The 23,765-nt window shown below is 45.0% G+C and overlaps 1 protein-coding gene across 2 annotated transcripts in view; it reads left to right on the forward strand.

Moving 5' to 3' along the window:
- MAPKBP1 (mitogen-activated protein kinase binding protein 1) overlaps window positions 1–23,765 on the forward strand; it is a 103,207-nt gene that overhangs the window by 19,725 nt on the left and 59,717 nt on the right. For both annotated transcript variants that reach the window (XM_009895692.1, XM_009895691.1), the window contains exon 2: window positions 13,009–13,100. In XM_009895692.1, coding sequence (XP_009893994.1) covers window positions 13,009–13,100 — 92 coding nt within the window. The remainder of the gene's footprint in view (window positions 1–13,008; window positions 13,101–23,765) is intronic.

Consider the following 23,765-nt stretch of genomic DNA (forward strand, 5'->3'; position numbering starts at 1 on the left):
ACATCCCCCACAAGACCTTCTCTGTTAACAAACAGTAGGTCCAATAGGGCACTTCCCCTGGTTGGTTCGTTCACCAGCTGTGTGAGGAAGTTGTCTTCCACACACTCCAGGAACCTCCGGGACTGCTGCCTCTCTGCTGTATAGTATTTCCAGCAGACATCTGGGAAGTTGAAGTCCCCCACGAGAACAAGGGCAGATGATCGCAAGACTTCTGCCAGCTGTTTACAGAATAATTCATCAGATTCTACATCCTGATTAGGGGGTCTATAGCAAACTCCCATCACGATGTCTGCCTTGTTGGCCTTCCCCTTAATTCTTATCCATACACACTCAACACTGTGATCCACACTGCTAAATTCTAAACATTCAAAACTGGCCCTAAAACTTGCAAGAAATTTTAACTGTTTGGAAAAGACTAAACCAAGTTCTACATCTGGCATAGCGGTGACTGTGAATGATGATTGCCTCCCCTGTGGTACCAGTTTGCATCTTTGAAGGAGAAGGATGGCCCTGCTGTGCGTACCTGAGTGAGCACATGTGGGTTTGCTGGAGTTGTCCGTGAGGGTGGCTGAACAGCAGGTGCAGTGATGGGGACACTGTGTTACTGGTGGAGGACTTTCCAGCCATAGTGGAACGGAAGGAGGTGGCAGCAGATTGTTGAGGAGACAATGGAAACCAGTGCTCGTGCTGTTCTCTTAGGTTTTTTTTCCTAGATCTTTGGCCTGCGTTTGTATTTATCGCTTCTCCTGGAGGACATGGTCTCCTTTCTGGCTGACAGGAGAAATCTCTTGGGTGCTCAATGTGTGTCTTGACTGACAGATGTGAAGAGCTCCTTAATTCTGGGATGCACAAAGGGCAGATGATGATAAAGGCTCTTCTCTAAGAAGCTTATTCCTCAGGGCAGAGGGCAGGGAGTGCAGGAAGGGATTGCTGAGAGCTAGGTGGCAAATGGTGGCTGGGCGTGGGCAAGAAGCTTGGGTGGCCCCTTCTGTATATCCTGACTGGTTTTGGGGAAAAAGAAATCTCTCATGTTTTCCTCTTATGAATTTTTAAGCATTTTTCAAAAATGTGGTCCCTAACCTCAAGCAGGAGTGAGATAAACCGATGGTGTGGCCTTGACCATACAGTAGATAGCTGCTGGAATTTGGGAGGGAGGTGAGGTTATTCCCAGCTCTGATGCTAATTTGTTGCATGACCATGATCAAGACATTTTACTTCAGTGCTTCTGGGTTTTTTTTGCCATCCAGTCCTCTTTTATCTGGTTATAGATAGCAAGCTGTGTGAGAGTATGTGCTCCTACCTGCTGTAAGCACAGAAGGCCTTTGTGTTTGTTTGGACTTGTTGCGAGTACTGTGAAACAAATAATAAATAGTCCAGACAATATTTAGGGAAAGAATGAATGCTAATCTCTTTACCACCTGCCTCCTTCTGTAGGGGTGTTGTCTGTGTGATAAATGCTGCGTACTCGCTCTGTCCCTCCTGTTGTATTTATTCTAATCTTAGCATCTTTTAAATTGCTGTTAAGTGTTTTGTTTTGTTTTTAATATAATTTAAATCGGCTTACAACAAAACCATTTTCTAATCCCCTGAGGATGCAAGTATGTACTTTCCCCCATAGCATCACTGCAGTCTTAGGGAGATGCATGTGTGGGCAGACAAGGTGTCTAGTTCTGCCGTTACAGGCAGGAGCCTTCAGGCACTGGGAGAGGTGAGCTCTCTGACCTCCTGTGGAGGGGACAGATACCTACTCTGTGTAAGGAATCTGGGCACAAAAAGACGAGGTTCTTACACACAGACAGTCTCTTTAAATCTTTCCTGGGGACATAAATACACTACAGCCGTCCCCTTCTCCAAAAGACCTGTGTGTTTGCCTGCGTGGCGATGAGGGCTGGGTAGGTACCGACAAGATCTAGAGTTGCAATTTAGAAGTGGCAGTCGGTGACTTTTAGGACAGAACTATAGTGCAAATCAGTGGTGAAGGATAAAAATAGATTGATGTGGCATGGGGTATTATGCATAAATAAAGAAATCGCAAATGAATTAAGAGTGTCACCTCAGGCAGACTGATTAAAAGGCTTTTCTATACCCTGCATAGCTGTAGCTTATGTGTTGCTACTCTTGTTCTCAAGGTTCATTACCAAGTTCCCCTCCAAGCTTCAGACAAACAGTGCACTGATCTGTTTATACCAAACATAAGCGCTGGTGAGAAGAAATGAAGGAAGTTGGGAAAGGGAATTGTAACATGGTGCTTTTCTTGAAGCACTGAGATGTGGCTTTCCTTCTCTGTCTCCCCTCAGCAGGGTTAACTGTGGGGAAGGCTTTCTGTGCCCTCTCTTTCAGTGTATCTTCCCTGTGTCCAAGTTTAGTTTGAACATTTGTGGTGTTTACAGCAGGAGGTGATTTAGGACGGGGCTCCTCGCCATGCTGGTATCAGTGTTAGAAACGCTGTGTTACAGTCAATGTGTTTGACTTCTCTGGAGTCAGGAGTTATGTGGAGCTGCCACCGTTCCCTTGGAGCGGATGCCCGTCTCTGACATGAAGCTGTGGACTTTTAACCATTTTCTGTTTGTATTTAGGAGCAGGCACGGCTCGGGACCAGGGCTGTGGGGAGGGACTTTGGCAGAGCTGTAGAAGGAGCAGCCTTTCCAGCCCTTGCCCACATCCCTGTTTGGCTTTTCTCCCTGTTCTTGTCTCTCGCTTTTCTTGACTGCTAAAGCCTGGGTGAAACAGAGGGGAAAGAGCCTTTCCTATCTGGGAAGTGATGATTAATGATGATAAACAGTGACCCTTACACTTAGAGAACCGTTTGTTCCTGCTTGATTTCAGACCCTTATATGAGTAACTGAAACGCTGCCCAAGGGAGCTGTATTTACTGTTTTTTTTACTACTACTTCTCACTGAAGTGCTTTCTTTGCCTATATTCAGGCCCTGTGCATGGATTTGGAGGACACCAGTGTATAGCACTGCCAGAAAGTCAGAAGTTGCTTCCTTTGATCTCCACACTTGGGGCAGATTAATGGGGGGAGTGTTGCAAGTCCTTGCTTGTGCCTAATACTCTTACAGGTAGTTCTCTGTGCAGGCAAGGTGAATTGGTTCCTTTTTTCTACTATGAAGAAAAAAAATCACTGGACAAATTGCCTATGTAGGAGGGCAAAAGCACCCCCTACGTAAAGTCTGGTATCTTGCCGGCTCTTTTTCCTTTTGAAAAAGTAACGCGTGTTTGCAAATTGGAAAAATCTGTTCCTTGTGAAGAAGTGATCCTGCACAATTCCAGGTCCCGAGAGCTCAAGGAATGGCTTCTTTGAAGCCTGCCCACACAGGATGTGTCTCTCTGTTGTGTCCCATAGGGCTTGCCTGCCCGTGGAGCTGGTCCCATTGATTCCATGTGCAGATGCTTAGTCTGGAATAAATCAGGATTGACTCTTCATGTGCCAGCAAACCTGGAGCCTGTTTGATGTTCCTTTTTGTTTTTTAAAGTATACATTCATCACACAATCTTTACAAACTTTGCTTACATCAACAAAAAGAATTTCCCACACCAAAGTCAAAATATCATCCATCATCACAACACTGACAAAGGTGGGTGATTTACACACACTCCACCCCTTGTCCTTTCACCACATTTGTATCTTTGAAGGCCACATACTCTGAAGGTTTTGTGAAATATCACGAAAATCTGAGTCGGGGCTGCTTTTATGGTGAGGATGATCGCTGAATGGGAGAAGGAGGAAAAGTTGCTGCTTGCCATGTCTTTAGCCAGGGTTGATAAGGTTACATGTGCCTCTCATCCCTGCAGTATTTTAGAAGAAATTGGACCTTGGTGTGGGGGTGGGGAAGAGAAAATTGGGGGATCCGTCTGGTGTTAAGTGAAGAAACAGAAGGTAATTATTTAATGATGGCTAGGTAGGAAATTAACCCTCGATGTACCCTCTTTTGCAGGCCACAGGGACACTTGCAGATGTGTGCTGCTGTCAGTTCTGACTTCCCTCACTACGATTCCTGGTAGAGGTGCTTTTAATAGCCTCCCACCCACTTCCCTGGGGCTATGCAATGGTATTTATGGCCTCCCTGGGACTGCCTTACTCCAGGTGCGTGAAGAAGAAGGCAGAGTGCAGATTCAGCACGTAGCCCCCGACAGCTGGGGCTGACGGGTCAGGAATGCAGTCCTGACAGCTGGAATCGGACTGAAAGCAGCCAGCACGGTGGGGAGGCCAGGAGGGGAGAGCAGGCAAGAGAGGCTGTGTGGAGAGATGGACAAATGCACGCATGGTGTGTGCAGGCGCACGTGGGAAGACAGCCTGCAGGGACCCTGGGTTGCTCACATTCCCTTTCTTCCACCTCCCTCCCTGTTTTGTTCCCTGTTCCGTCAACTGCACGGATCATTTTTAATTAATGTGTGCACACCCCTGCGCAACCATTGTAGTGACACCTGGCAGAGCCATTAGAGCTGAGGCTCAGCATTTCCATCAGAACACACCCCCCCGCCCCCCATCCCACCTCTGCCTTTATGCAGGTTTACAAATGTAATGTAATGCTTCCCATAACTCAGGGATTCAAACCGTAGGCGAGTCAGTTTCTACCCTTGCCACACTTGTGCCAAGGTGCATCATTCATAATTAGTGTTGTGGGAAATCATTCCCTGATGTTCTTAAAATGCTAATCTTGAAATCAAATTGCCTAGAATTGTTGCAGATGACGATGTTCTGGTCAGGTGTGTGTTTGGTTTGTTTTGTTTTTCTTTTTCTTAAATTGGTTAAAATGTGAGGGCTTGTTCAGTGGTCAGACATAGCTCTGAATCCTTTCACCCCATCAGTGCTGCCTCAAATTGAGCATTGGCTGGAAACACCTTGAAATGTTGCAACAAGTCTGTGTGGTGGATTGCATGAAACCAGTTTGATGGTCTTGGAGTAGTTCCTAGAGGGTCAGTTAGGCAATTGGTATGAGTCTGCAATGGTGGCAGTGAGCAAGCATGCGAGAGACATGGAGACTGCTCTGTCACGGCACAGGAGTTCTGAATTGGTCGTGTGTTGGAGCTCAGCTTACTGGTGTTGCTTTTGCAGGTGGAATATTTTCAGTCTCCAGGCTTGTCAAGACAGTAGTGTTTGCTAGCGCTTGATTCTGAGGGACAGAAGGCTCAGGCTAGAGAGGAGGAAGAGGATAGAAAAGCCACTTTAAAAAAAAAAAAAAAAAAAAGTGCATATTCTGTGTGCACATGCGAAAACAGGGGGAGGCATTGGGAGGTGAGGGACAGAAATGAACTGTGGAGCTGAGTGGTTTTGTTGTTTGCCTGCTCTTGTAAGTCAAACATCCCCTGCAGTTAATTCCATCCACCCCTCTTCAGCCTTCCCCCTGCCAGACCAACAACAAAAACCCCAACTCCTGAAAAAACAAACAGGCAGAGGAACCTGGGCCAAAGCCAGGCCTTTGCATGTTAAGCTCAAGTGCAAAATGAATATTTCACAGCTGTGTTACAAAGCCCTGAAATGAAGGCTTTGCAGTGGAAATGCTGACAGCCCCTTAAGTAGAATAGTATACTGTAATAAGTGTTCTGTGTTTAATGTGCCAAACGAAGCACAACAGAGCTAAATGTAAAATTTCAAGCCTTTGTTTTTCTGCAGCAGTAACAGGAGATCAGACAGCGTGTTCAGACGGTGGATTAGAGCCTACAATGTGTGCACTGGTCCCTGGAGGTTGAACGTGCTTTTTTTTGCGGTGGGGCTCAGGGGCAGCAGGAGAGATGTACATACAGGGCCAGCTGTGAGATTTGGCACTCTGTATCAAATTTCACTTATGTAAGAAATAGACAGCTATTTCTTAAATGCTGACGCTGACAATGTACAGCGAGGATGCATTTTCACGTAGTGGATGCCAGAGTGCATTGATAGGACTTTGCTGTGTTGCAGCACAGAAAACCCATTGGAGTGTGTTTCAACGGTGCTGAAAATTCTGGGAGTAGAATGCAGGGAGACGGACGTGAAAACCACAGTGGTGTTGTGAAGCTCGGGCCTGATTTTGGAGCTCCCTGTATCAGTGTATTGCCAGGAACGAAGAATATTGGGTTCTCGAGCTATAAAAGCATTTTTTTTAAGGCAAAAGAAAGATGATTATGTAGTCACTCCTCAGATGAGATGGTAACTGATTACTTGATGTACTAGGAAAGGCTTTCCAAAGTAACTACCATGGGTTATGTATCTCTAGGATTTCTGTGTCCACCGCTTTCAGGAGCACATGCTTTTGCACATACATTTTTAATATGCCCACGTTCAGGCAAAGAGGGATGAGGGCAGGCACGTTGTGCAGTGGATGATAGATGAACTCTGATGGATGTTGTCTTTTCATGCTGACTCGATGCTGCTAGTTAATTAAATGGATTCAAACGTTAACTGTGTTATACACAGGCCCATGGGAAAGCTTTTAAAATAGAACTTGTCTGCATGTGGACATTTATTGAAGCAGCCATTCTGGAGTGGAATGGAATAATTGTGCTGCACGAACTCCCTCTGAGGATGCCCTTGTTCATGAATAAGTACTCACAAAGGTATGGAGAGGAAGGGGGGAGTTAAAATCAAACTGTTGATTCAAGAATAGGATTTCCCTTTCCATAGCAGAGCAGAGAGAAGAGAATGGGGAATAAGTTTCCAAGTGCAAAGCAGCAGGAGTTCTTATCCGTGACTTTGCTGAGCAGGGTGATCTCTTTGCTGCTGTCTGTAAATGATCTTAGATGTCAAAAAGGCAGATAGAGTGTAAGGTATTAATGGGGAAAAAAGAATGGAGAACAAAATGGGACACTATATTATTCTGCTCTGTAAACGCTTGCTGTGGCTACACCTTGAAAGCTGTATGTAGTCTTGGTGTTTCCTCTTCATCTCAGGAAGGATATAATGGACCTGGAAAGTTGTTCACAGAAGAGCATCAGAGCTTATCAAAGATATGAAATGGCTTTCAGGAGAGCCATAAACTGAGTAAGAGAAGACACTTGTACTTGGAACACAGATGACTTGGTGTGATATTATAACTCCTTGCAAAATCATGAGCCACCTAAAGATGGTAGGTGGCGGTTGACTATTCACTCTCTCTTCCTGTACAAGAACTAGAGCACGTCAAATGAAACTGGTAGAAGTGAGGTTTAAAACAAGCAATGAAAGATGGTTCTTCTTGCAACATGTACCAGACTGGTGGAGTTCCTTGCCAAAAGATGTTGTGAGTGCTAAGTTATTGTAGACATAGAGGATAAGTTCATGGTAGGGAACTCTGCTGAAATAGGTTAAAATCCTATCCCAGTCTCAAAATATCTATTTTGAGACTGGGAGATTGACAGGAGGTGAGAAAGAATCAAATTTGCTTTCCTTGGTCTTGTACTTTATCTGTGCATTTGTTTATGATACTGTTCTTCCTGAGTTTTCTCCTTCACTTAGGCTGCAAATGGAAACAGGAACCAGGGCTAGATACTGGTGTCTGATCCAAGATGGCCAGTCTTGTGAGGTCTGGAACAGATGCATCTGCTTGCTGGACGTGGTTTTCCCAGACTGTAGTCTCCTGCCTAGTGCTATAGGTACTGGGACATATGGGTAGCCCTGTACAGTAACACCATTTTTCTCCCTGCGGTGGTATTTTTGAGCACTGGAGAGTTGCATATATCCTCACAAATGTGTTCTTCTTTATTTCCATGCTTAAATAAATCTTGTTTGTAGAGAATGATGAGTTTTTCAGCCCAGTAGAGAATTTGAGTAGTATTAGAAGGCAGGAGGTGAGGTGATCGAGTCAGAAAACTCTTTAATTTCTTGAGCATATGAGTATGGGGAAGAGGGGTTACAATACTACTGAACTCCTACTTAGTCTTTTGCTGGCCTGGGGAGGCTGATGGCGTGAGTAGCAGCATAATTCAGTCTACAATTGAAACTCTTTGAGGGATGCTTGGTGTTAAAGATGGCTTTCTCTTGATATTTTTCTTTTCCTCTCTTTCTTTAAGATGAAGTCAGACTGCAGAAGTCTACTGATGGGCAAGCAGGCATAGATGTAGGAGCTCTTATCCAACAGTGTTGGCTCATTAGTAAAACTGTGCAGCTGTAGGGAGAGCGCCTGTGAGCTCAGGTCAGGCAGGACTGTCACTGTGACTAAGTTGTCCCCTTTGGCACCCATTTTGGTGGAAATTACTACTGCACTGGGGTGTGTTTACTACCGCTTTCTAACAGCGTGCTGCCTAGATGTGCAGGCCACAGTGTTGGCCTCCTGTGTGGCTTTGCAGTGTAGACAGTCCCAAAGGGATGCAAACGATGGGAAGGAGGAGAGTGTTTGCAGGAGGGTGAGGCTGGGCTAATCCTTCAAAGATTTCTGTGTTGTCCTTTTAGCATGTGGAAAAAATTGCTTGTGGTAACTTCCTCAAAACAACAGAACGAGCTCACGCAAGTATGAACCTCACTCTCTAAGAGCTGGGAGCAGCTGGTCGTGCATCTTGTTTCCTGAAAAGACAAACAAGGCTGGCAGGGGCTGTTTAGACCAGCCTTTCCAAAAGGATTATCTGCACCTCAGTAGTAAGGCAGAGGTGGCCTTGTCACTCAAGCGTGGGCTTTCCCCTTGTGCTGTGTGGGACCGTGCCTGAGGGAAGCAAGGGCTGATCTCAGATGTGCCCTTTGACTTCCAGGTGGGATTGGGTTGCAGCAAGGCCCCTGTCCCTGGGAAGGCCTGGCTGCCATGAATACCTGTTGGTACCTTGAGTCCTGCAATTCAGGACTCTGCTGGTCTGGTCCTACCAGGTGTGGGAACTATCTGCTGATCTTGGGATCTGATGTGGAAGGAAAAGGGTAAGTGATCTGCTTAGGCACTAAAATTTCTTTACACGTTTGTGCAACTCCAAGCAGCCAAATTTAGATTTGAGCTTGTAAAATGAGTGAATATTGGGTTTTGCAAGACAGGTGTTAGCTGCACAGCTGATTCTGGTTGTGGTGTCTAAGAGTGTGTAGTGAGCCTCCAAATTTGAAAAGCTGACCTCAAAGGAATGGAGATGGGGTGGTTACAGGTAGCATAGTGGCAATGTGAAGAGAGCTGCAGAAGCACGTTGTGCATGGATCAATTCGATAACTTGGAAATCGCATAGAGAACCTTGACTGCAAGTGCCAAATACTATTCATAGAAGTCTCAAGATGAAATAACAAATGTGGCTAGCCGGCCTCCTCTCTGCACCTCTAATTTAGGCACACAAAATGACAGGTTTAATCTTGCAGTTGTTTCTGGGCTTGGATGAGGGTGGTGAGGTGCCCCATTGATTGCCTGTGAAGGCCTGAGCAAGCAGTGACATGTCTGATGACCGTGGGAAGCAAATTGTGCCAACATGGGAGCTATTGGTAATGAACATAGTATCTCAGATCTGCAGGCGGACCCTCCAGGTCCTGTGGTTAGCTCAGATCAGACTTGGAAAGGTGTGTCAGGGAATTTCTTTCTTATTGGGATGTGCTGAAGTACCACTTGGGGGACTTGTGTGAATGGCAGTGGTTTTGGCTGTATAGGACTGGGAGACTGCACTTGCCACATGAGGAAGTGGGTTCCTACCTTATTCTAAGTCATAACTTCAGAATTGGGATAATGGCAGACCTGTGTTGACAAACTTGCCCTTTGCTGACAAATCTTAATTTCAGATTAGGAAGTTAAAATTGGTGTACTCCTGCCCTAATGAGCTATATTAATAATTTCTTTGGTTTAGCTGGCAAGTTGGGAGTAATCCAGTTTATACTCAGTTGTTGCCTATTGTTTTTTTTCTCTGAAATTTTTTTCATTCTTCTGTCAAGTTTTGTGACAAGTGACTATCTCTTGCCCTTACGTCACCTCGTCTGGAGTTGTATTTTGGGCAGGGTGGTGGAAGTGGAGCTCACAAGTCCCATAAGACCCAATTTTAAATTTTGCTTGTACTCCTTTTTGAAGCAAGTTGTTTTTAATATTCAAGGATTAGCATGCGGAGCCATTGGATTGGCTCATGGGTTTGCCTTTCAAATTCTTTACATTGGGAAGGTTTTAAAGCTAAGACTAGGAGCAAAAAAGGTGGAGTCTTTTTCAGAAAGTTAGTTACGAATCTCTGAACACAGGTATCTGTTTCTGTGGCAGTAGGTCTATCAATACCAGTGGTATGCCTTGATAGTTTTTGTCTTTTTCTAGTGGAATGAGCGATCTTTTGGAGGCCAGAAGATGCTCGCTGGCAGGAGAATAATTGGACCCGAAGTCTGAGCTACTCCTTTTGTGTCAAGCTGTGTGTTGAACATAGGAGAAAGGTAGACTTTCCACCTCATATCATTGCCACAAATAGTCTGTTGGCAGAGCAGCATGGGGCTTCCACAGACCCTGGAGTGAGAGAAGAAGCTGGAGCAAGCGTGGCATTTTGCTCTTCGTGGGGTGAGAGTGCCAAGATGAATCAGTTAGTGCTCTTGTTCAGTTTCTCTCCCTCTAAAAGACTAGGAGGGGGCAGATTTTTCCACACCACCAAGTGCAGGGTGGGTTTTGGAGGTACAGGTGGATTGATGTAGTTGCCAGTGAAATGGGATGGTCTTTCTTTTCCCTGGTTTTGAGCTCCCTGTGGCTTCCCCAGTCTGGTAAACAGAAAGCAAAATCTCTGACACGGTTTTCTGCTGGTTTCACCTACTGGGCAGGCAGTTGTCATGCCAGTGCTGGTGCAAGGGGAAACGATGGGGGGGTGTCACTGGGATGAGTGGGATGGGGGAGGAAGGAACTGCCCTCCAGAGCATGCAGCTGTAAGATCAGCTCAGCTGTGGTGTAGGACGGCACACCAAGAGGCTCAATATACATCCTCACAGAGCAAAAAGGTACCTGTTGGTGAAAGTAGGTTGCTGAATTGCTGCTGAATAGCTGCATAGCCAAGGTCAAGTAGTGCCTTTTAAGATAGTTGCAATTACAGCCAGCCTGAGCTAAAGCCTGTGCTGAGCAGGGTAAGCACAGCATTGCTAAATTGATGTTTGCTGACAGCAAGTAATTGGTGCCTTATCTAGATTGGAGCACTTGAATGGCACCTCTCTTCCACTTCCTCCTCCACTGTCAAGAATGCGGTTTCTATAGGAATTTAAACCTCTCTTAGTTTGATGGGTTGGGAACTGCTGATATGAGCTGGAATCTCAGCAGTAGAAGCTTTGGATTCTTCTTTCTGGGCATTTGTGAGGCTGCTTTAAGAATAAATGTGCTTTGAAGTATTGTTAAGGAGCCTGGAAGAGTAGATATCCTCCTAGCCTCCCTCACTCCTTCTCCCCCCGGCCCCCCCAACATTAAGTTGGAACAAAGCTATTTCCTTTCCTTACTGGTGCATTTGTAAATGCATTTTTAATTGTATGTTCTTATACGTAACAAAAATCCAGTGGAGTTTTGTAAAAGCCTCATTTCCAGATATACTTATTTTGCAAGGGAAGGGGACAATTTGGTGTTCTCCCTTACTGTCTCAAAGTATCTGGGGTATGTTATTACTAAAAGGGAAAAAAAAGCCCAATTTGTTCCACAGACTGGGATATGAAATCTTCCACTTTTCGTGTCACTGATTTGAAGGCAGGCCAAATTTGGACTCGATGAAGCATGGACGGCTCACTTTAAATGGTGGCACCTCAGCACTGCTTTACCTGTTGAAGCAAGGTGGTTCTCTGTGTGGGGTTACTTCTGTCACCTTCCCTAGTAACCTGGGCCACGAGCTCAGTGAGACCTTGTTTCTTCACCCTACAGCCTCAGGTCTGGTAAGCTGTGTGGTAAGGGTGGCGTGGGGAACCTGCCCTGCCCCAGCTTTTTGTGCACCATGTTGGTATAAATACAAGATGTTCGTCTTCAGGGCAGCTATTAAAGATAGTAGTAATTATTACAATAGTAACTTCTTATGCCGCGTCCATGCCCTTAAGGCAGTAACCAAATATAACTTAGATGATGATAATTAAAAACAGAAGACTGTGACCCAGTAAAATCCATGAGTTTGGCAGGGACAGCAATGCTGAGAAGGAATGTATGCTTTAAATATATAATAAATAAAATCAAGCTGTGCAAATGTAAAGGAAAGAGAATACTTTTGTGTCGGTCAAAACAACCCCAGGGCTGAGAACTGGTTTGGGCTCAGAGATTGAGTCCTTTCACACCACAAACCAGATTTTGTGCAGTGTAATCCTACAGCAACCTTTTGCTTTGGGGTAATTGCTAAATTCTGATGCTTTCTCTGCCAAGGAGTGCTCCCCAAAATATTGTGTCATGTCTGTCTGTCCCCCTCCCTTCCCTTTTTGTTTTTGCTTTTCCCAGCTTCTTGCCACAGAGTCCTGGCAATCTTTGTATCGTCCAAGTAACTCTTCCAGTTGCATTTCTTTTCTTTTCCTAAAAATAGTTAAGATCTTTGCTCAGGGAGGAAAAAAGCAAGCATTTTGGACTACGGTCTCTTGCACGGGTCATTGGTATGCGGGCTTGCGGACCCAGTCATATAAGCTGTTCTATCTCTTGAGATTACTGGGGAGGGTTGCCCTGGTCCACTGGATGTGGTTTCCAATTCAAGCACTGTGGGAAAAATTGACTATTCAGTTCCTTGGAATATGGGGCTGGGACCAGGCTGAACCATCTACCGCTGGATGGTGGAGATATAGAGAACGAGTCAACCTGGAAACAATTTTTGGGAAAAAGCTCCGGAGAAAGTTGTTAAGTGCTCTTACTGGCAGGATGGGAATTGGTGGACAGTGAATATGCATCACAGCTTCTCACCAGTGTTATCTGCTGCTTGCAATCCTCTGTCTTTGTAGTGCTTTGTAATGCTGTGGCGTAGACAAAGTAATCAGTGGATTGATAACTCCTTCTCTGTACCCTAGACATATTTTACTGTGCCTATGTTGAAAACTGAGTAGGATTGCTTCTGTACCTGGGTCCTTGTCAGTGAATTTCTAGCTGTGATGCTTCTCAGTGCCAGTGTGAACCAGACCGTCAGCATCTGTGAATGGGTCCATTTGAACAGCACTCATATTTCATAATACTTCTTGTTTTCTTTTTCATATGCACTAGGTGACTTTGGAGAAGGTGTTGGGGATAACTGTGTCGGGAGGCAGAGGATTAGCCTGCGACCCCAGAACTGGCCTCGTTGCTTATCCGGCAGGGTGAGTCACTAACCACATTCTTCAAAGCTAAGGTAAACCAGGACTGATGCATCAACATAAAGATGGAGGGTGTTTCCACTATGGTCTTCTGTAGGGAGGCTATTTACTGTTCTTTAGTCTTTTAACACCAGAGAATGATGAGAATCAGCACTGTTAGTGTGATTGGCAAGGCAGAGGGATTGCATTTTGCCTGTCAAGTTTTAACAAGATCGCTTTTAATGGAATCCTTCACCTTCCTTGTGCTTTAAGATAGGAGTTAAATACATTGTGGACTTTTTGACTGTGCTCTGTAGTGTGGTGAACTTACTCATAACTCAATGTGATTCTCAAGCCAGTGAGTACCTAATGGAGTGGGTGATGCTTCAATGAATTGACAAAAGCCTTCTTGTGTGTACCCTACAATTTATGACTTACCATGTTCCTCATCCAAATGCGGAGAAAGATTTCAGGCTGAGAGCGCCTTAGATGTGTTGCACTCCAGAGAATCCACATACATCAGCCGCAGTCTTCTAAGTCCAGATAGAGATATCCAGATGGATTACATACATCATACTCCACTTCTAAGTCCAGATAGAGATATCCAGAAGGAGACTTTGATGGACCGCAAAAGAGCTACTAGAGGGAGATAGCCGAGGGCTGGAGAGGTGGCTTTGTGAGTTGCATGTTTAGCAAAATCATAGATGTCTGAGGCCAGATCCTGATCTTGCAGAAGGTAAAGCTCACCCAAAGGGCACGTATCCACGGAGCAGCAGAGCATGTCAGAGTTGCTGGTCTGTGGGATGGGACTTGTCTGAAAGAATGTATTCCCTGAAAAATTTTAAAGGGACTGTGAGAGGTGCAGGTAGAGGTCTCATAATGGATGGCATTTTGAAAAAACTGGAGAGGAAAAACATTTTACCATGCCAGTGGAAGCATAGCTGTTGAGATGGGGTATATCTGTGACTTAGATGAAAAGATATGATGCTGTAGTGGGAATAGATTGGGAAGACAGAATAGAGACTCTTCAGGAAAAGCCTTCACTGCCTAATGTAGCACTACATGGGGATACTCCATCTGGTGGGGTTGCAGAAGTCCGTATGAGCTTGGCTCTTCCTCTGAGCTTGTTTATTCTGCTGGTCAGCAAGCTAAAGGAGAAGAGGAAGGGCAGTATCTCCAAGCGCAGATGTACTATTAAGACATGAAAGCTGGAATTAGAAGAAAGGAACTTCCACAATAATTATAGACAGTGTTTTCAAGCGTACAAGAATGAGGCTAGCAACACTTAAGGATTCTGTTTGTGGCCAAAATGAGAGATGGGGTAAGGAAAACTGGTCAGAAATTTTTGCCCATCCTGCCAATATCCTAGTTCACAGAATTGTTGTGGTTGTGAGGAACCTCTTGAGATCATCTAGACCAACCCCCATGCTCAAGCAGGGCTACCTAGAGCAGGTTGCCCTGGACCATGGCCAGGAATATCTTTTGAATGTCTCCAAACATGGAGATTCCACAACCTCTCTGAGCAGCACGTTCCAGTGTTTGACTACTCTCACAGTAACAAAAATCCCCAAAAAACAACCAAAGAAAAAAGTGGGTTGTTTTGTTTTTTCTTTTATTTTTCCTTTGTGTTCAAATGGAATTTCATGTGTTTTAATTTCTGCCCGTTGCCTCTTTTTCTGTCAGTGGGCAGTCTGTTAAACTGCAGACAATTCGAGATCCACATCGACACTTGGCAGCATTCTTGAACTCTGCTGCTTGAACTCTGTGGAGCCAGGCAAATATATTCCAGTGTGTGTTGCCTCTTCCTCTGCATCTTTTCTGTCACTGAGTGTGTTCATGTGTGAAGAGAGCAAGGAGAGAGAGAAGAAAACAAGTGCAGTAAACAGATGTTTTGGGCTCCTGCATAGCTAAAGATAGACTAGTTTTGTTAATAGCGATGTCCTCTGATGAGCTTGTGTGTGCCTAACGTTGATTTAATCAAGCATGAGGACACCTGGGGATTCTTTTGGGTAATTAAAAGGTTATGTAGTTCCTTAGGGCTTTACAGGGGAATTCCTGTTCTTACTTGTTGGTGGTAATATCTCATGGCCTGCGCAGGAGACCTATGGAATATACCAGATGTGTGTTGTAACAGTTTAATGGCTTATATGACTTGCTGCTTTTGTGCCACGGCTGGCCTGTTTTGTGATGCTGTTGTGATTTGCTGCAGTCAAGACAATCTTGAAGAAAACTAGCATTAGTTTTGGAGTCAAAACATGAGAGGGGTACTGTTGCAGACCTTACTAAGTTGATGCAAGTTCAGCTTGTTGTTTGTGGTTTTTGTTTCCTTTTTTTCCCCTATTCTCATTTCCAGTGAATTTCTCTTGATTTGCACAAATCTTGGCATTTCTGGTATATAGGCTTTATTTTGTTTATTTTTCCTTTTATTTGTTTGATTTTACTGGACACAAAGCTTCTTAAGTGAGGCTGATATAGCAGGCTGGGTATGGCTCATGCAGAGTTGGTTCACGACCTGTCCATGCAGCTTGGTCATCTCTTGTGGAGACCAGTTACAACTGGTCTTCCTCAGGGGTCGGTACTGGGACTGATGATGTTCAACATCTTTGTTGTTAACATGGACAGTAGGATCAAGTGTACCCTCAGCAAGTTTGCTGATGATACCAAGCTATGTGGTGAGGTAGACATGCTGGAGGGGAGGGATGCCATCCAGAGGGACCTGGACAGGCTGAAGAGGTGGGCCCAAGCCAACCTTATGAAGTTCAACAAGGCCAAGTGCAAGGTCCTGCATCTGGGTCGGGGCAATCCCAAGCACAAACACAGGCTCGGTGGGGAATGGCTGGAGAGCAGCCCTGAGGAGAAGGACCTGGGGGTGCTGATGGATGAGAAGCTCAACATGAGCCAGCAATGTGCAATTGCAGCCCAGAAAGCCAACCGTATCCCAGGCTGCATCAGAAGTGTGGCCAGCAGGTCAAAGGAGGTGATTCTTCCCCTCTGCTCTGGTGAGATCCCACCTGGAGTACTGTGTCCAGCTCTGGAGCCCTCAACATAAGAGGGACATGGACCTGTTGGAGCGGGTCCAGAGGAGGGCCATGAAGACGATCAGAGGGCTGGAGCACCTCTCCTATGAAGACAGGCTGAGAGAGTTGGGGTTGTTCAGCCTGGAGAAGAGAAGGCACCACAGAGACTTTATAGCAGCCTTCCAGTACCTAAAGGGGACCTACAGGAAAGCTGGGGAGAGACTTTTTACAAGGGCATATAGTGACAGGACAAGGCGGAATGACTTCAAACTGGAAGAGGGTAGATTTAGATCAGATATTGGGAAGAAATTTTTCACTGTGAGGGTGGTGTTTAAGGAAGTGTTTAAGGCTAGACTGGATGGGGCTTTGAGCAACCTGGTCTAGTGGAAGGTGTCCCTGCCTATGGCAAGGGGGTTGGAACTAGATGATCATTAAGGTCCCTTCCAACTTAAACCATTCTATGATTTTATGATCTTCAGCTGTGCTCTAGGTCCTGCAGTGATTTCCTCAGTCCTCTGCTCATCTACTGCGGTTTTGCAATCCTGACATGCAGATGCTTTGCTCCTCCAGTCTGTCCTACCCCTAAAAGCTGAATTTACCTAACAACTCTGTATTTTCCTAAGAACACTTTCAACATACCTAGATTCATTTGGTTGAGATCAAAACAGTTGCCCCAGGCATCCTGACTACATCCACACCAGGCATATGAATGCGTACGTGAAAGAGGACTTGCATGAGAAGCTTTGGTGCTCTTTGACCAGAATCTTAACTGTGGTCTCTGGTTTGTCTAAAGTAATTTTTTTTTTTTTTTAATGATTGCTTTTCTGGATTTTCTATTTCCTGGAGTTTCTGAATCTCCTGAGAAATTTCTGAATCTTCTGAAAGAAGCAGTTCCTAACGCAACCCAAGCTTGTTCCAACTCCACAGTGGTGCCAAAGAGCTGAGTGTTACATTATTACTTTCTTTCCTTCTCACTGGCTTTTGAACCTTTTACCCTTTCTCTTCTTTGACCCTAATGAGGCTTTTGCTCTGGCAGTGTGCGGCAACAGTTCCCGGTTTTGTTTTGATGGGATGCTTGTGTTATCGGAGGCTTTTTCTTCCATGTCTGCCATAAAGGCTGACGGCAGAGTGCTGCAGATATTCTAGGCCACCAATTTCATGTAAGGCTGTTGCCTTGGGAGAAAAGACAACATAGGAAAGAAAATTACATCCTCTTTGAAGGTCTTGCAACTGCTGCCTGCACTCGCCTGTTCTTATGCTGGCAAGTGAAATAAACCCAAAGTTGCTTAATTTGATCTGTTAGGGTTATGCAGTGAGTAACAAAGTCAGTCTTGTGGGAGGAGTGAGGGGGACAGAAATGTACTGAATTTTTTACTTCTTGTGGCAGGACCGAAGCTCTGTCCTCCTTTTCTTTCAGGTTTTTTTCCCCTTTGCTTTTTCCCTGCCCTTCTTCGTTTTGGTTTATTCTCTTCTCTTTTTTTTTTCTTTCTTTTTTTTTTTCCCCTCCAGTAGCTAGTTGAGGTTCTGTTTCCTAGAAACAAGAAGGGAAACAAAGCTAAGAAAATCCTCTGAGGATGACTAGCATTAAAAAAGGGGGGGAAAAAAAAAAGGGGGGAGTGAGGAGGGGGAAAATGTCTATCCACTTAAATTCTAGACCAGCTGCTCAGATAGCTTGAGTCAGCTTATCTGTTTTGGGGTTGTGTTTGCTGCTGTTTTTTAAGCCTTGTAGGTTGGTGTGACTGACTGATTTATTTTGCTTTTCTACCCTTCTTTCCTTGGCTCTCAGTTGGTCATGATAGCTGGTTGGGAACCTTGTCTTCATGTGAGGCGCATGCCTGCTTGAGGAAGCAGCCTGTGCTTTTTCTTCCATAGGAGCAGGAAAGTAGTGCTTTGTGCTGTTCAGTGTGCAGTGTTTTCTGAACACTATAATGTTGTGTTCTGGCCAGCTTAAGCCTCTCTAGCTCTGCTCAACAATTCCCAGGGACTCTTATAGAAGTCAGGGATTTTTCACATTGGTGTTCCGTGCTGGGGAAATTGGTATTTGATACATAGCACACGTAATGAGTTAATCAGTCTCAGCTTGCATATTCTTCCCTCCTCTTCAGCTCTCTAGTGTAGCTCTTTAAATAAAGCAACTCCTGCTAAAGGCAGACACTGGTTTAATACAGTGAATCCTCTCTGAGATATAGTGAAATGAATTTCTTTGGGTTTATCTCAGAAATTGCTGTAGCCAGTACAGACACGAGCCCTGGCTAGCTATGTGTGTGCATGGTACATTTGATGAACAAATGATTTGGATGTCCCCATGTTCTGTACCATTTCAGAATGAATCACCCTTGTTTGTCCCTCCCTTCCTATCTACAATAAAAGAAGGAGCTATATGATCAAAGTTAAGATGAAGATATTAAGTCTTTTCCCCTGCTGCCTTTTGCCACAATATCTTGTTCAAGAGCTGGGTTTGTTCTTGCTTTGGCTTTATCACCTTGAGGATTTTTTGAGATAGTACAACTAATATTCAGAAGTGAATAGTGGTATGATGTGTTCAAAATCAGAAAACTGCACAGCTGGTCTGGGTCAAAGTTTATTTTACTGCTACTGTGCTATGCATGTTGGATGTCAGCGCAGCAGTGTCTCATGTACCAGCGCATGCTGCAACAGAATCGAATCACAGTCTCCTCTTCTCGTTTCACTGTGTCTCCCCCTGTTCTACCCCTCGTCCTTGGCTGGTTTGCAGTACTGAGTGGAAGCCTCTTAACTCTGTCAGCCCTTCTGAGTCATACCCCTCCTGGCTCCCTGTCCCGATCCACCGAGGTAAATGTCAGGTCCTGCACAGGCAGGGCAGTGACCGCGGTCTGTGTCACAGCAAAGGGAGGAAGAGGAGGAGCACAGCGGGAAATGAGTGAATTGTTTTTAATCCGTCCAGGCATCTGCTCAGCACGTGTGGAGCTGTCTCACACAATTGAGTGGTAAATCGCACTGGAAGCTGAAAGAGTGGGGATTTTTCTTTTCCAGAAGTGGTCGTTGGTTTGCTCCCAAATACTTCTTTCCAGTTCCGGTAGATAGGCTGTAAGGCTAAGTGCTTTCCAGCCCATCCACATGTGGAGTCTCTTGGAAAGTTTTAATAATAATTTTCCATAATTATATAGATAGACTACTGCACAACATAATAATTTATCAGCTTAGAACAATTTCGTTTTACCTTAAGCTGCATATAACCCACAATGGAAGAATAACATTTAGGATAAACGTTGTATAACTTCACCAGGCATGATGTTGCCATGCTCTTTCCTTCCTCTTTAAAGTGGAAGGTTTTGGTCAGTGAGGTACAGGAATGAATTGTGAGAGGCAGATCTAGTAGACAACTGCCGGTGAACGAGGCAAAATGGTGTTTTGAACTCGGATCTTTTCAATACTTATGACCTTTGTGGCCAGATTAGAATTGGTTGTTACATGGACAATGAAGCCTTAATTTGTAAGATGACAAGTATTCTTGCCTTATTTCAGAGCACATTTTTCTTAACTAATTGATCACTTTGCTTGATTGCCACAATGGTAGTTGTCTTTAGAACGCTGTAGGTACACAGAAGGAATCCACTTCTTTATACACCCAGTGTACCTTTTAGTACATGTGCAGTTTGTGCAAAGCTCTACTGCTCTGTGCAGGTACCATTCTTCGCTAATTTTTCCTTAGCATAAATGCTAATGCTATTGGGCTGTATCCTAAATGCAGCTTGAATGGGTACAGGGGCACTGAAATACTCGAACTGCTGGGTTGCCAGTAGATAAATGCAGTTCTGCTGGTGCTGGCTCCTTCAAGTTTACTTTACCCAAACCTCTGAAGGAGAATTTCTGGACCTTCTTTGTATGTTCTTTTCTAAAAGAGAATTCTGTGGTGTTGTAAAGACTGGAGAAACCTACCTTAAAATGAAGAGAAGTTCTCATCTATCCTTCAAAGCAAATTTCAGCACCTTTGGCCACACCAGAGGCAGCTTGCTTTGTCCTGTTTAAAATGAGACAGTTGGCTTTCAAGGGGTAGACCTCTTTCCCCTCTCTGTCTCCCAGGAGTCTGGACTGTTGTGAATGCATTTCTTCTTGTGCTCGTACATGCCACGTGGGGAGACTTTCCAGCTGGCACAATTGTGGTGGTGGACCCGGAGAGGAAGATAAGAAAATCCCCTTCACTGAGATTGTTAAATACAATTTGAATTGAAGAGCTGTGACTGCAGCTGGATTTGAGTTGGGCCATTACAACCAAATTCTTCTGTGCCAAGAGGGAATAACACCAGGTTTCAGGGTCCTGAAAGTGTCCAAAAAGATGATGAAAAGTAGCCAAACCCTTCACTCTCTTTCCTTCTCCAGCAACAGCAGATCTCCCAGAAAGAAGCAGGGGTACGTTTTTTAACTCTTAAATCTCCCTGTCTTAAATAGCCACTGGAGGGAAAGGAGCGTATATGCACTGAGGCATGAAGATCTGAAGTATAAAATACTTCCTTTCACTCCTTGCTTTTATTAATGTAGATTAGACAGGGAGGGTGGGCTGAGGAAGGCTTAGTTTCTGGCAAGTGGGCAAGCTCTTTGCACTTGGGACAAGAGAATGGAGATCCCCTTTGCAACAGTGCTTTATTCTCAGGCCAAGGAATCGTAACTTTGATATTTTAATTTGCAGAGGTGCATTTAAGGGGGCTATGACCTTTCCCCTACTCTCTTGCTGTTGGCCTTTGACATCCACAGGTAACAATCATGCAGGCCTGGAGCAAATGCCCTCTTCCCATCTAGGTAGCAGCTGGGTCCAGTCCTGAATCCCCATCATTGCACTTCAGACAGAAAAGACCCTGCCTAATGGAGTAGGTGCAGTCTTATTCATCTGATCTCTTTCCACATGCCCGTACAGCTAGGCAAGAATTTCTACATTGGTTTTTGCTTGGTCTCTCTTTTTGTAAGTGCTGGAGACTCTTCCACATTGAGTCCATGTTTCTGTGATAAAACTGCACCTAAAAAGTAGAGTTGCTTGCTGAACAGTTGTGTATGGATCCAGTTCAGCAGTAGTCTCACTTGGCTTGGCAGAAGAGATGAAGAAGCAAATGAAGCAGTATTAGTGGTCACCTAGAGCTATGGGCAAACTCCCCTGGTTTAGGTCCTTAGTCGAATGGAGTCAAGTCTGTCAAACTGACTTCCAGGCAAGTTCTATCAGCCAGCCCCTAGGCGTGTGTGTGTGGCTTTTTATGTCATGTCTAATGAATTTAAAGTTTTTACTTGTGATGAACAGCGAGAGACCTAACATTCGGTAGAAACTTAAATAATGAGATAGCTGCAAAGCTCCAGACCTGCAGCAAACCTGCTGCCCAGCAGAAAAGGGAGAAAAATAGGACAAAACCTCAAAATAGCTGGGCAGAAAAGCTTCGTACTTAAAACCAGAGGGAGACTGTGTCAAGTCTCTGCCAAAAGTGCTGCTGTCTGTGCTCTGTGCGCTGAAGACTGCAGCATCGGGGTGCCAAAAGCGCTGCTGTCTGTGCGCTGAAGACTGCAGCATCGGGGTTCTGTCAGACTGTTGGAGGGAAGGTGTTGGGACTGTGAGCCCTTGACTCTGAGAGCTCAGCTGCCAGCCAGGGAGATGGTTAATGCCATCTTTGCCAGCAGTGAAGTAGGTTGAAGCTCATGGTAGGCAGTGGGAATCTTGTGGGATGCTTGGCTTCAGTCCCTGTGTGACTTTGTACCTTGTGTTGCACTTGGTACTGAAAAACTAGTCAGGGCAGTGCTGATGTTTGGCATTGCCAGCTCCCTTTGAGACACGCTGCTGTTTTGCTGCATATAGAGCTGCTGTTTTGATGTACGTGGAGCTTCTGGTTACTTCTCCAGAGTGCCATATGCTAATCCAGCCTTCACGGTAGAAGTGGGTGGGTCACTATTCTGTAGCCAACTGCTACAGCCCCGGCACAAATAGAGTCATCTCTATTTGATGCTTTGATCTAATGTGATGCTTTGTCCCACAGTTATGATTTGAGGATCTGGCCGCAGCAATAGGTCTGATCTTCCCTCCAGCCACCAGGTACCAATGTGTCCATTTATCTTCTGTCCTTCCACAGAAGCCATGTGATATGAGCCATTTCTCCTAAAACTCTTCCTTTGTACACCTCATCCTATCTGGGGTGAGCTTGTGCTCATCCTTGCTTCTGTGCTTCCTCCTGTCAGGCACTGGGAAAGGACTGGACTCTGCAGCTGCACTCAGCGTAGGAGTGTGCTGCTGCATCCTGGTGTTGCTATAGAACCCTCCCCAGTGAGGAGCAGCAATCTTTGCTTCCTCTTGCAGCCTTTCCAGTGGGAGGACCCACCTTGTTCACAGGCTGTACCTACTCTCAAGGCTCTGGTGACCCTTGGTAGCAGAGTTTGCTGCTGTTTAAAAAAAAAACCAATCAAACAAACAAAAAAAACCCAAACAGCCCCGAACAAGCCCCTAAAAGCCACATCAGGAAGCCTTGACCTGGTTAGATTGCTAGATGAATTTTGACATTTAAATTGACTTGAGAATTTTTCAAGGGAGTGGTCCAATTGCAATGAAACATTTTTGGAAATGTTTCACAAATTTATTCACCAGGAATTCTGTAGAGAGAGGGAGTGTATGAGCAGGAACAGGTGCCTTTCCCCAGAACAAATTACCTAAGAACATCTCCTTGGGATGTGGGCCATCCTGCTTTTGAGTTGAGCAGAAAATTAAGTTCAGTTCAGAGATAAGCTGGTAACGCTGTTCCTCCTTCCCCTCCCCACCTTCAAAATTATGGGGTTGAGGGCAGGAAAATCATAGAATCATAGAATAGTTTGGGTTGGAAGGGGCCTTTAAAGGTCACCTAGCTCAAACCCCCCTGCAATGAGCAGGGACATCTTCAATGTGATCAGGTTGTTCAGAGCCCTGTCCAGCCTGACCTTGAAAGTTGCCAGGGATGGGGCATTATCACCTCTCTGGGCAACCTGTTACAGTGTTTCACCACCCTTATGGTAAAAAATTTCTTCCTTATATCTAGTCTAAATCTACCCTCTTTTAGTTAAAAACCGTTACCCCTTGACCTATTGCTACAGGCCCTACTAAAAGGTTTGTCCCTATCTTTCTTGTAAGCCCCCTTTAAGTACTGAAAGGCCACAATAAAGTCTCCCCAGAGCCTTCTCTTCTCCAGGCTGAACAAGGCCAACTCTCTCAGCCTGTTGTCATAGGAGAGGTGTTCCAGCCCTCTGACCACTTTTGTGGTCCTTCTCTGGACCAGCTCCAACAGGTCCATGTCTTTCCTGTACTGAGGACTCCAAAGCTGGATGCAGTGCTGTAGGTGGGGTCTCACCAGAAGTATGTTGTTCTTTGTTCTGTATGTTCTGTATTTGGGATGACAGTGAGAGTTTGTTTGAAGGACAGGAAGACTTTTCAGAAAAAAGGCAGCAATGGGGAAGAGTTAATGTATTGTAGGGCATGGAGAACTGAGACTTCTTTTCTCTATTTTTAGTCTGCTGTGGGACTGGATGGTAGAGAAAATCACTTTGCTTCTCCCAGCTTGCACCTTTTTCTAAAAATAGGAATAACAGTTTTCTATTTTCTCCCTTGTAGAGTTGTAGATAATGGGAGCTGGGTATTAAACAGGTGACTTAAAAAGAAAAAATTGACTTAAAAAGTGTTGTCTTGTACAGCAATGCT

Source organism: Charadrius vociferus, unplaced genomic scaffold (genome assembly GCF_000708025.1).
Source record: "Charadrius vociferus isolate BGI_N301 unplaced genomic scaffold, ASM70802v2 scaffold111, whole genome shotgun sequence".
NCBI classification, from domain to species: Eukaryota; Metazoa; Chordata; class Aves; order Charadriiformes; family Charadriidae; genus Charadrius; species Charadrius vociferus.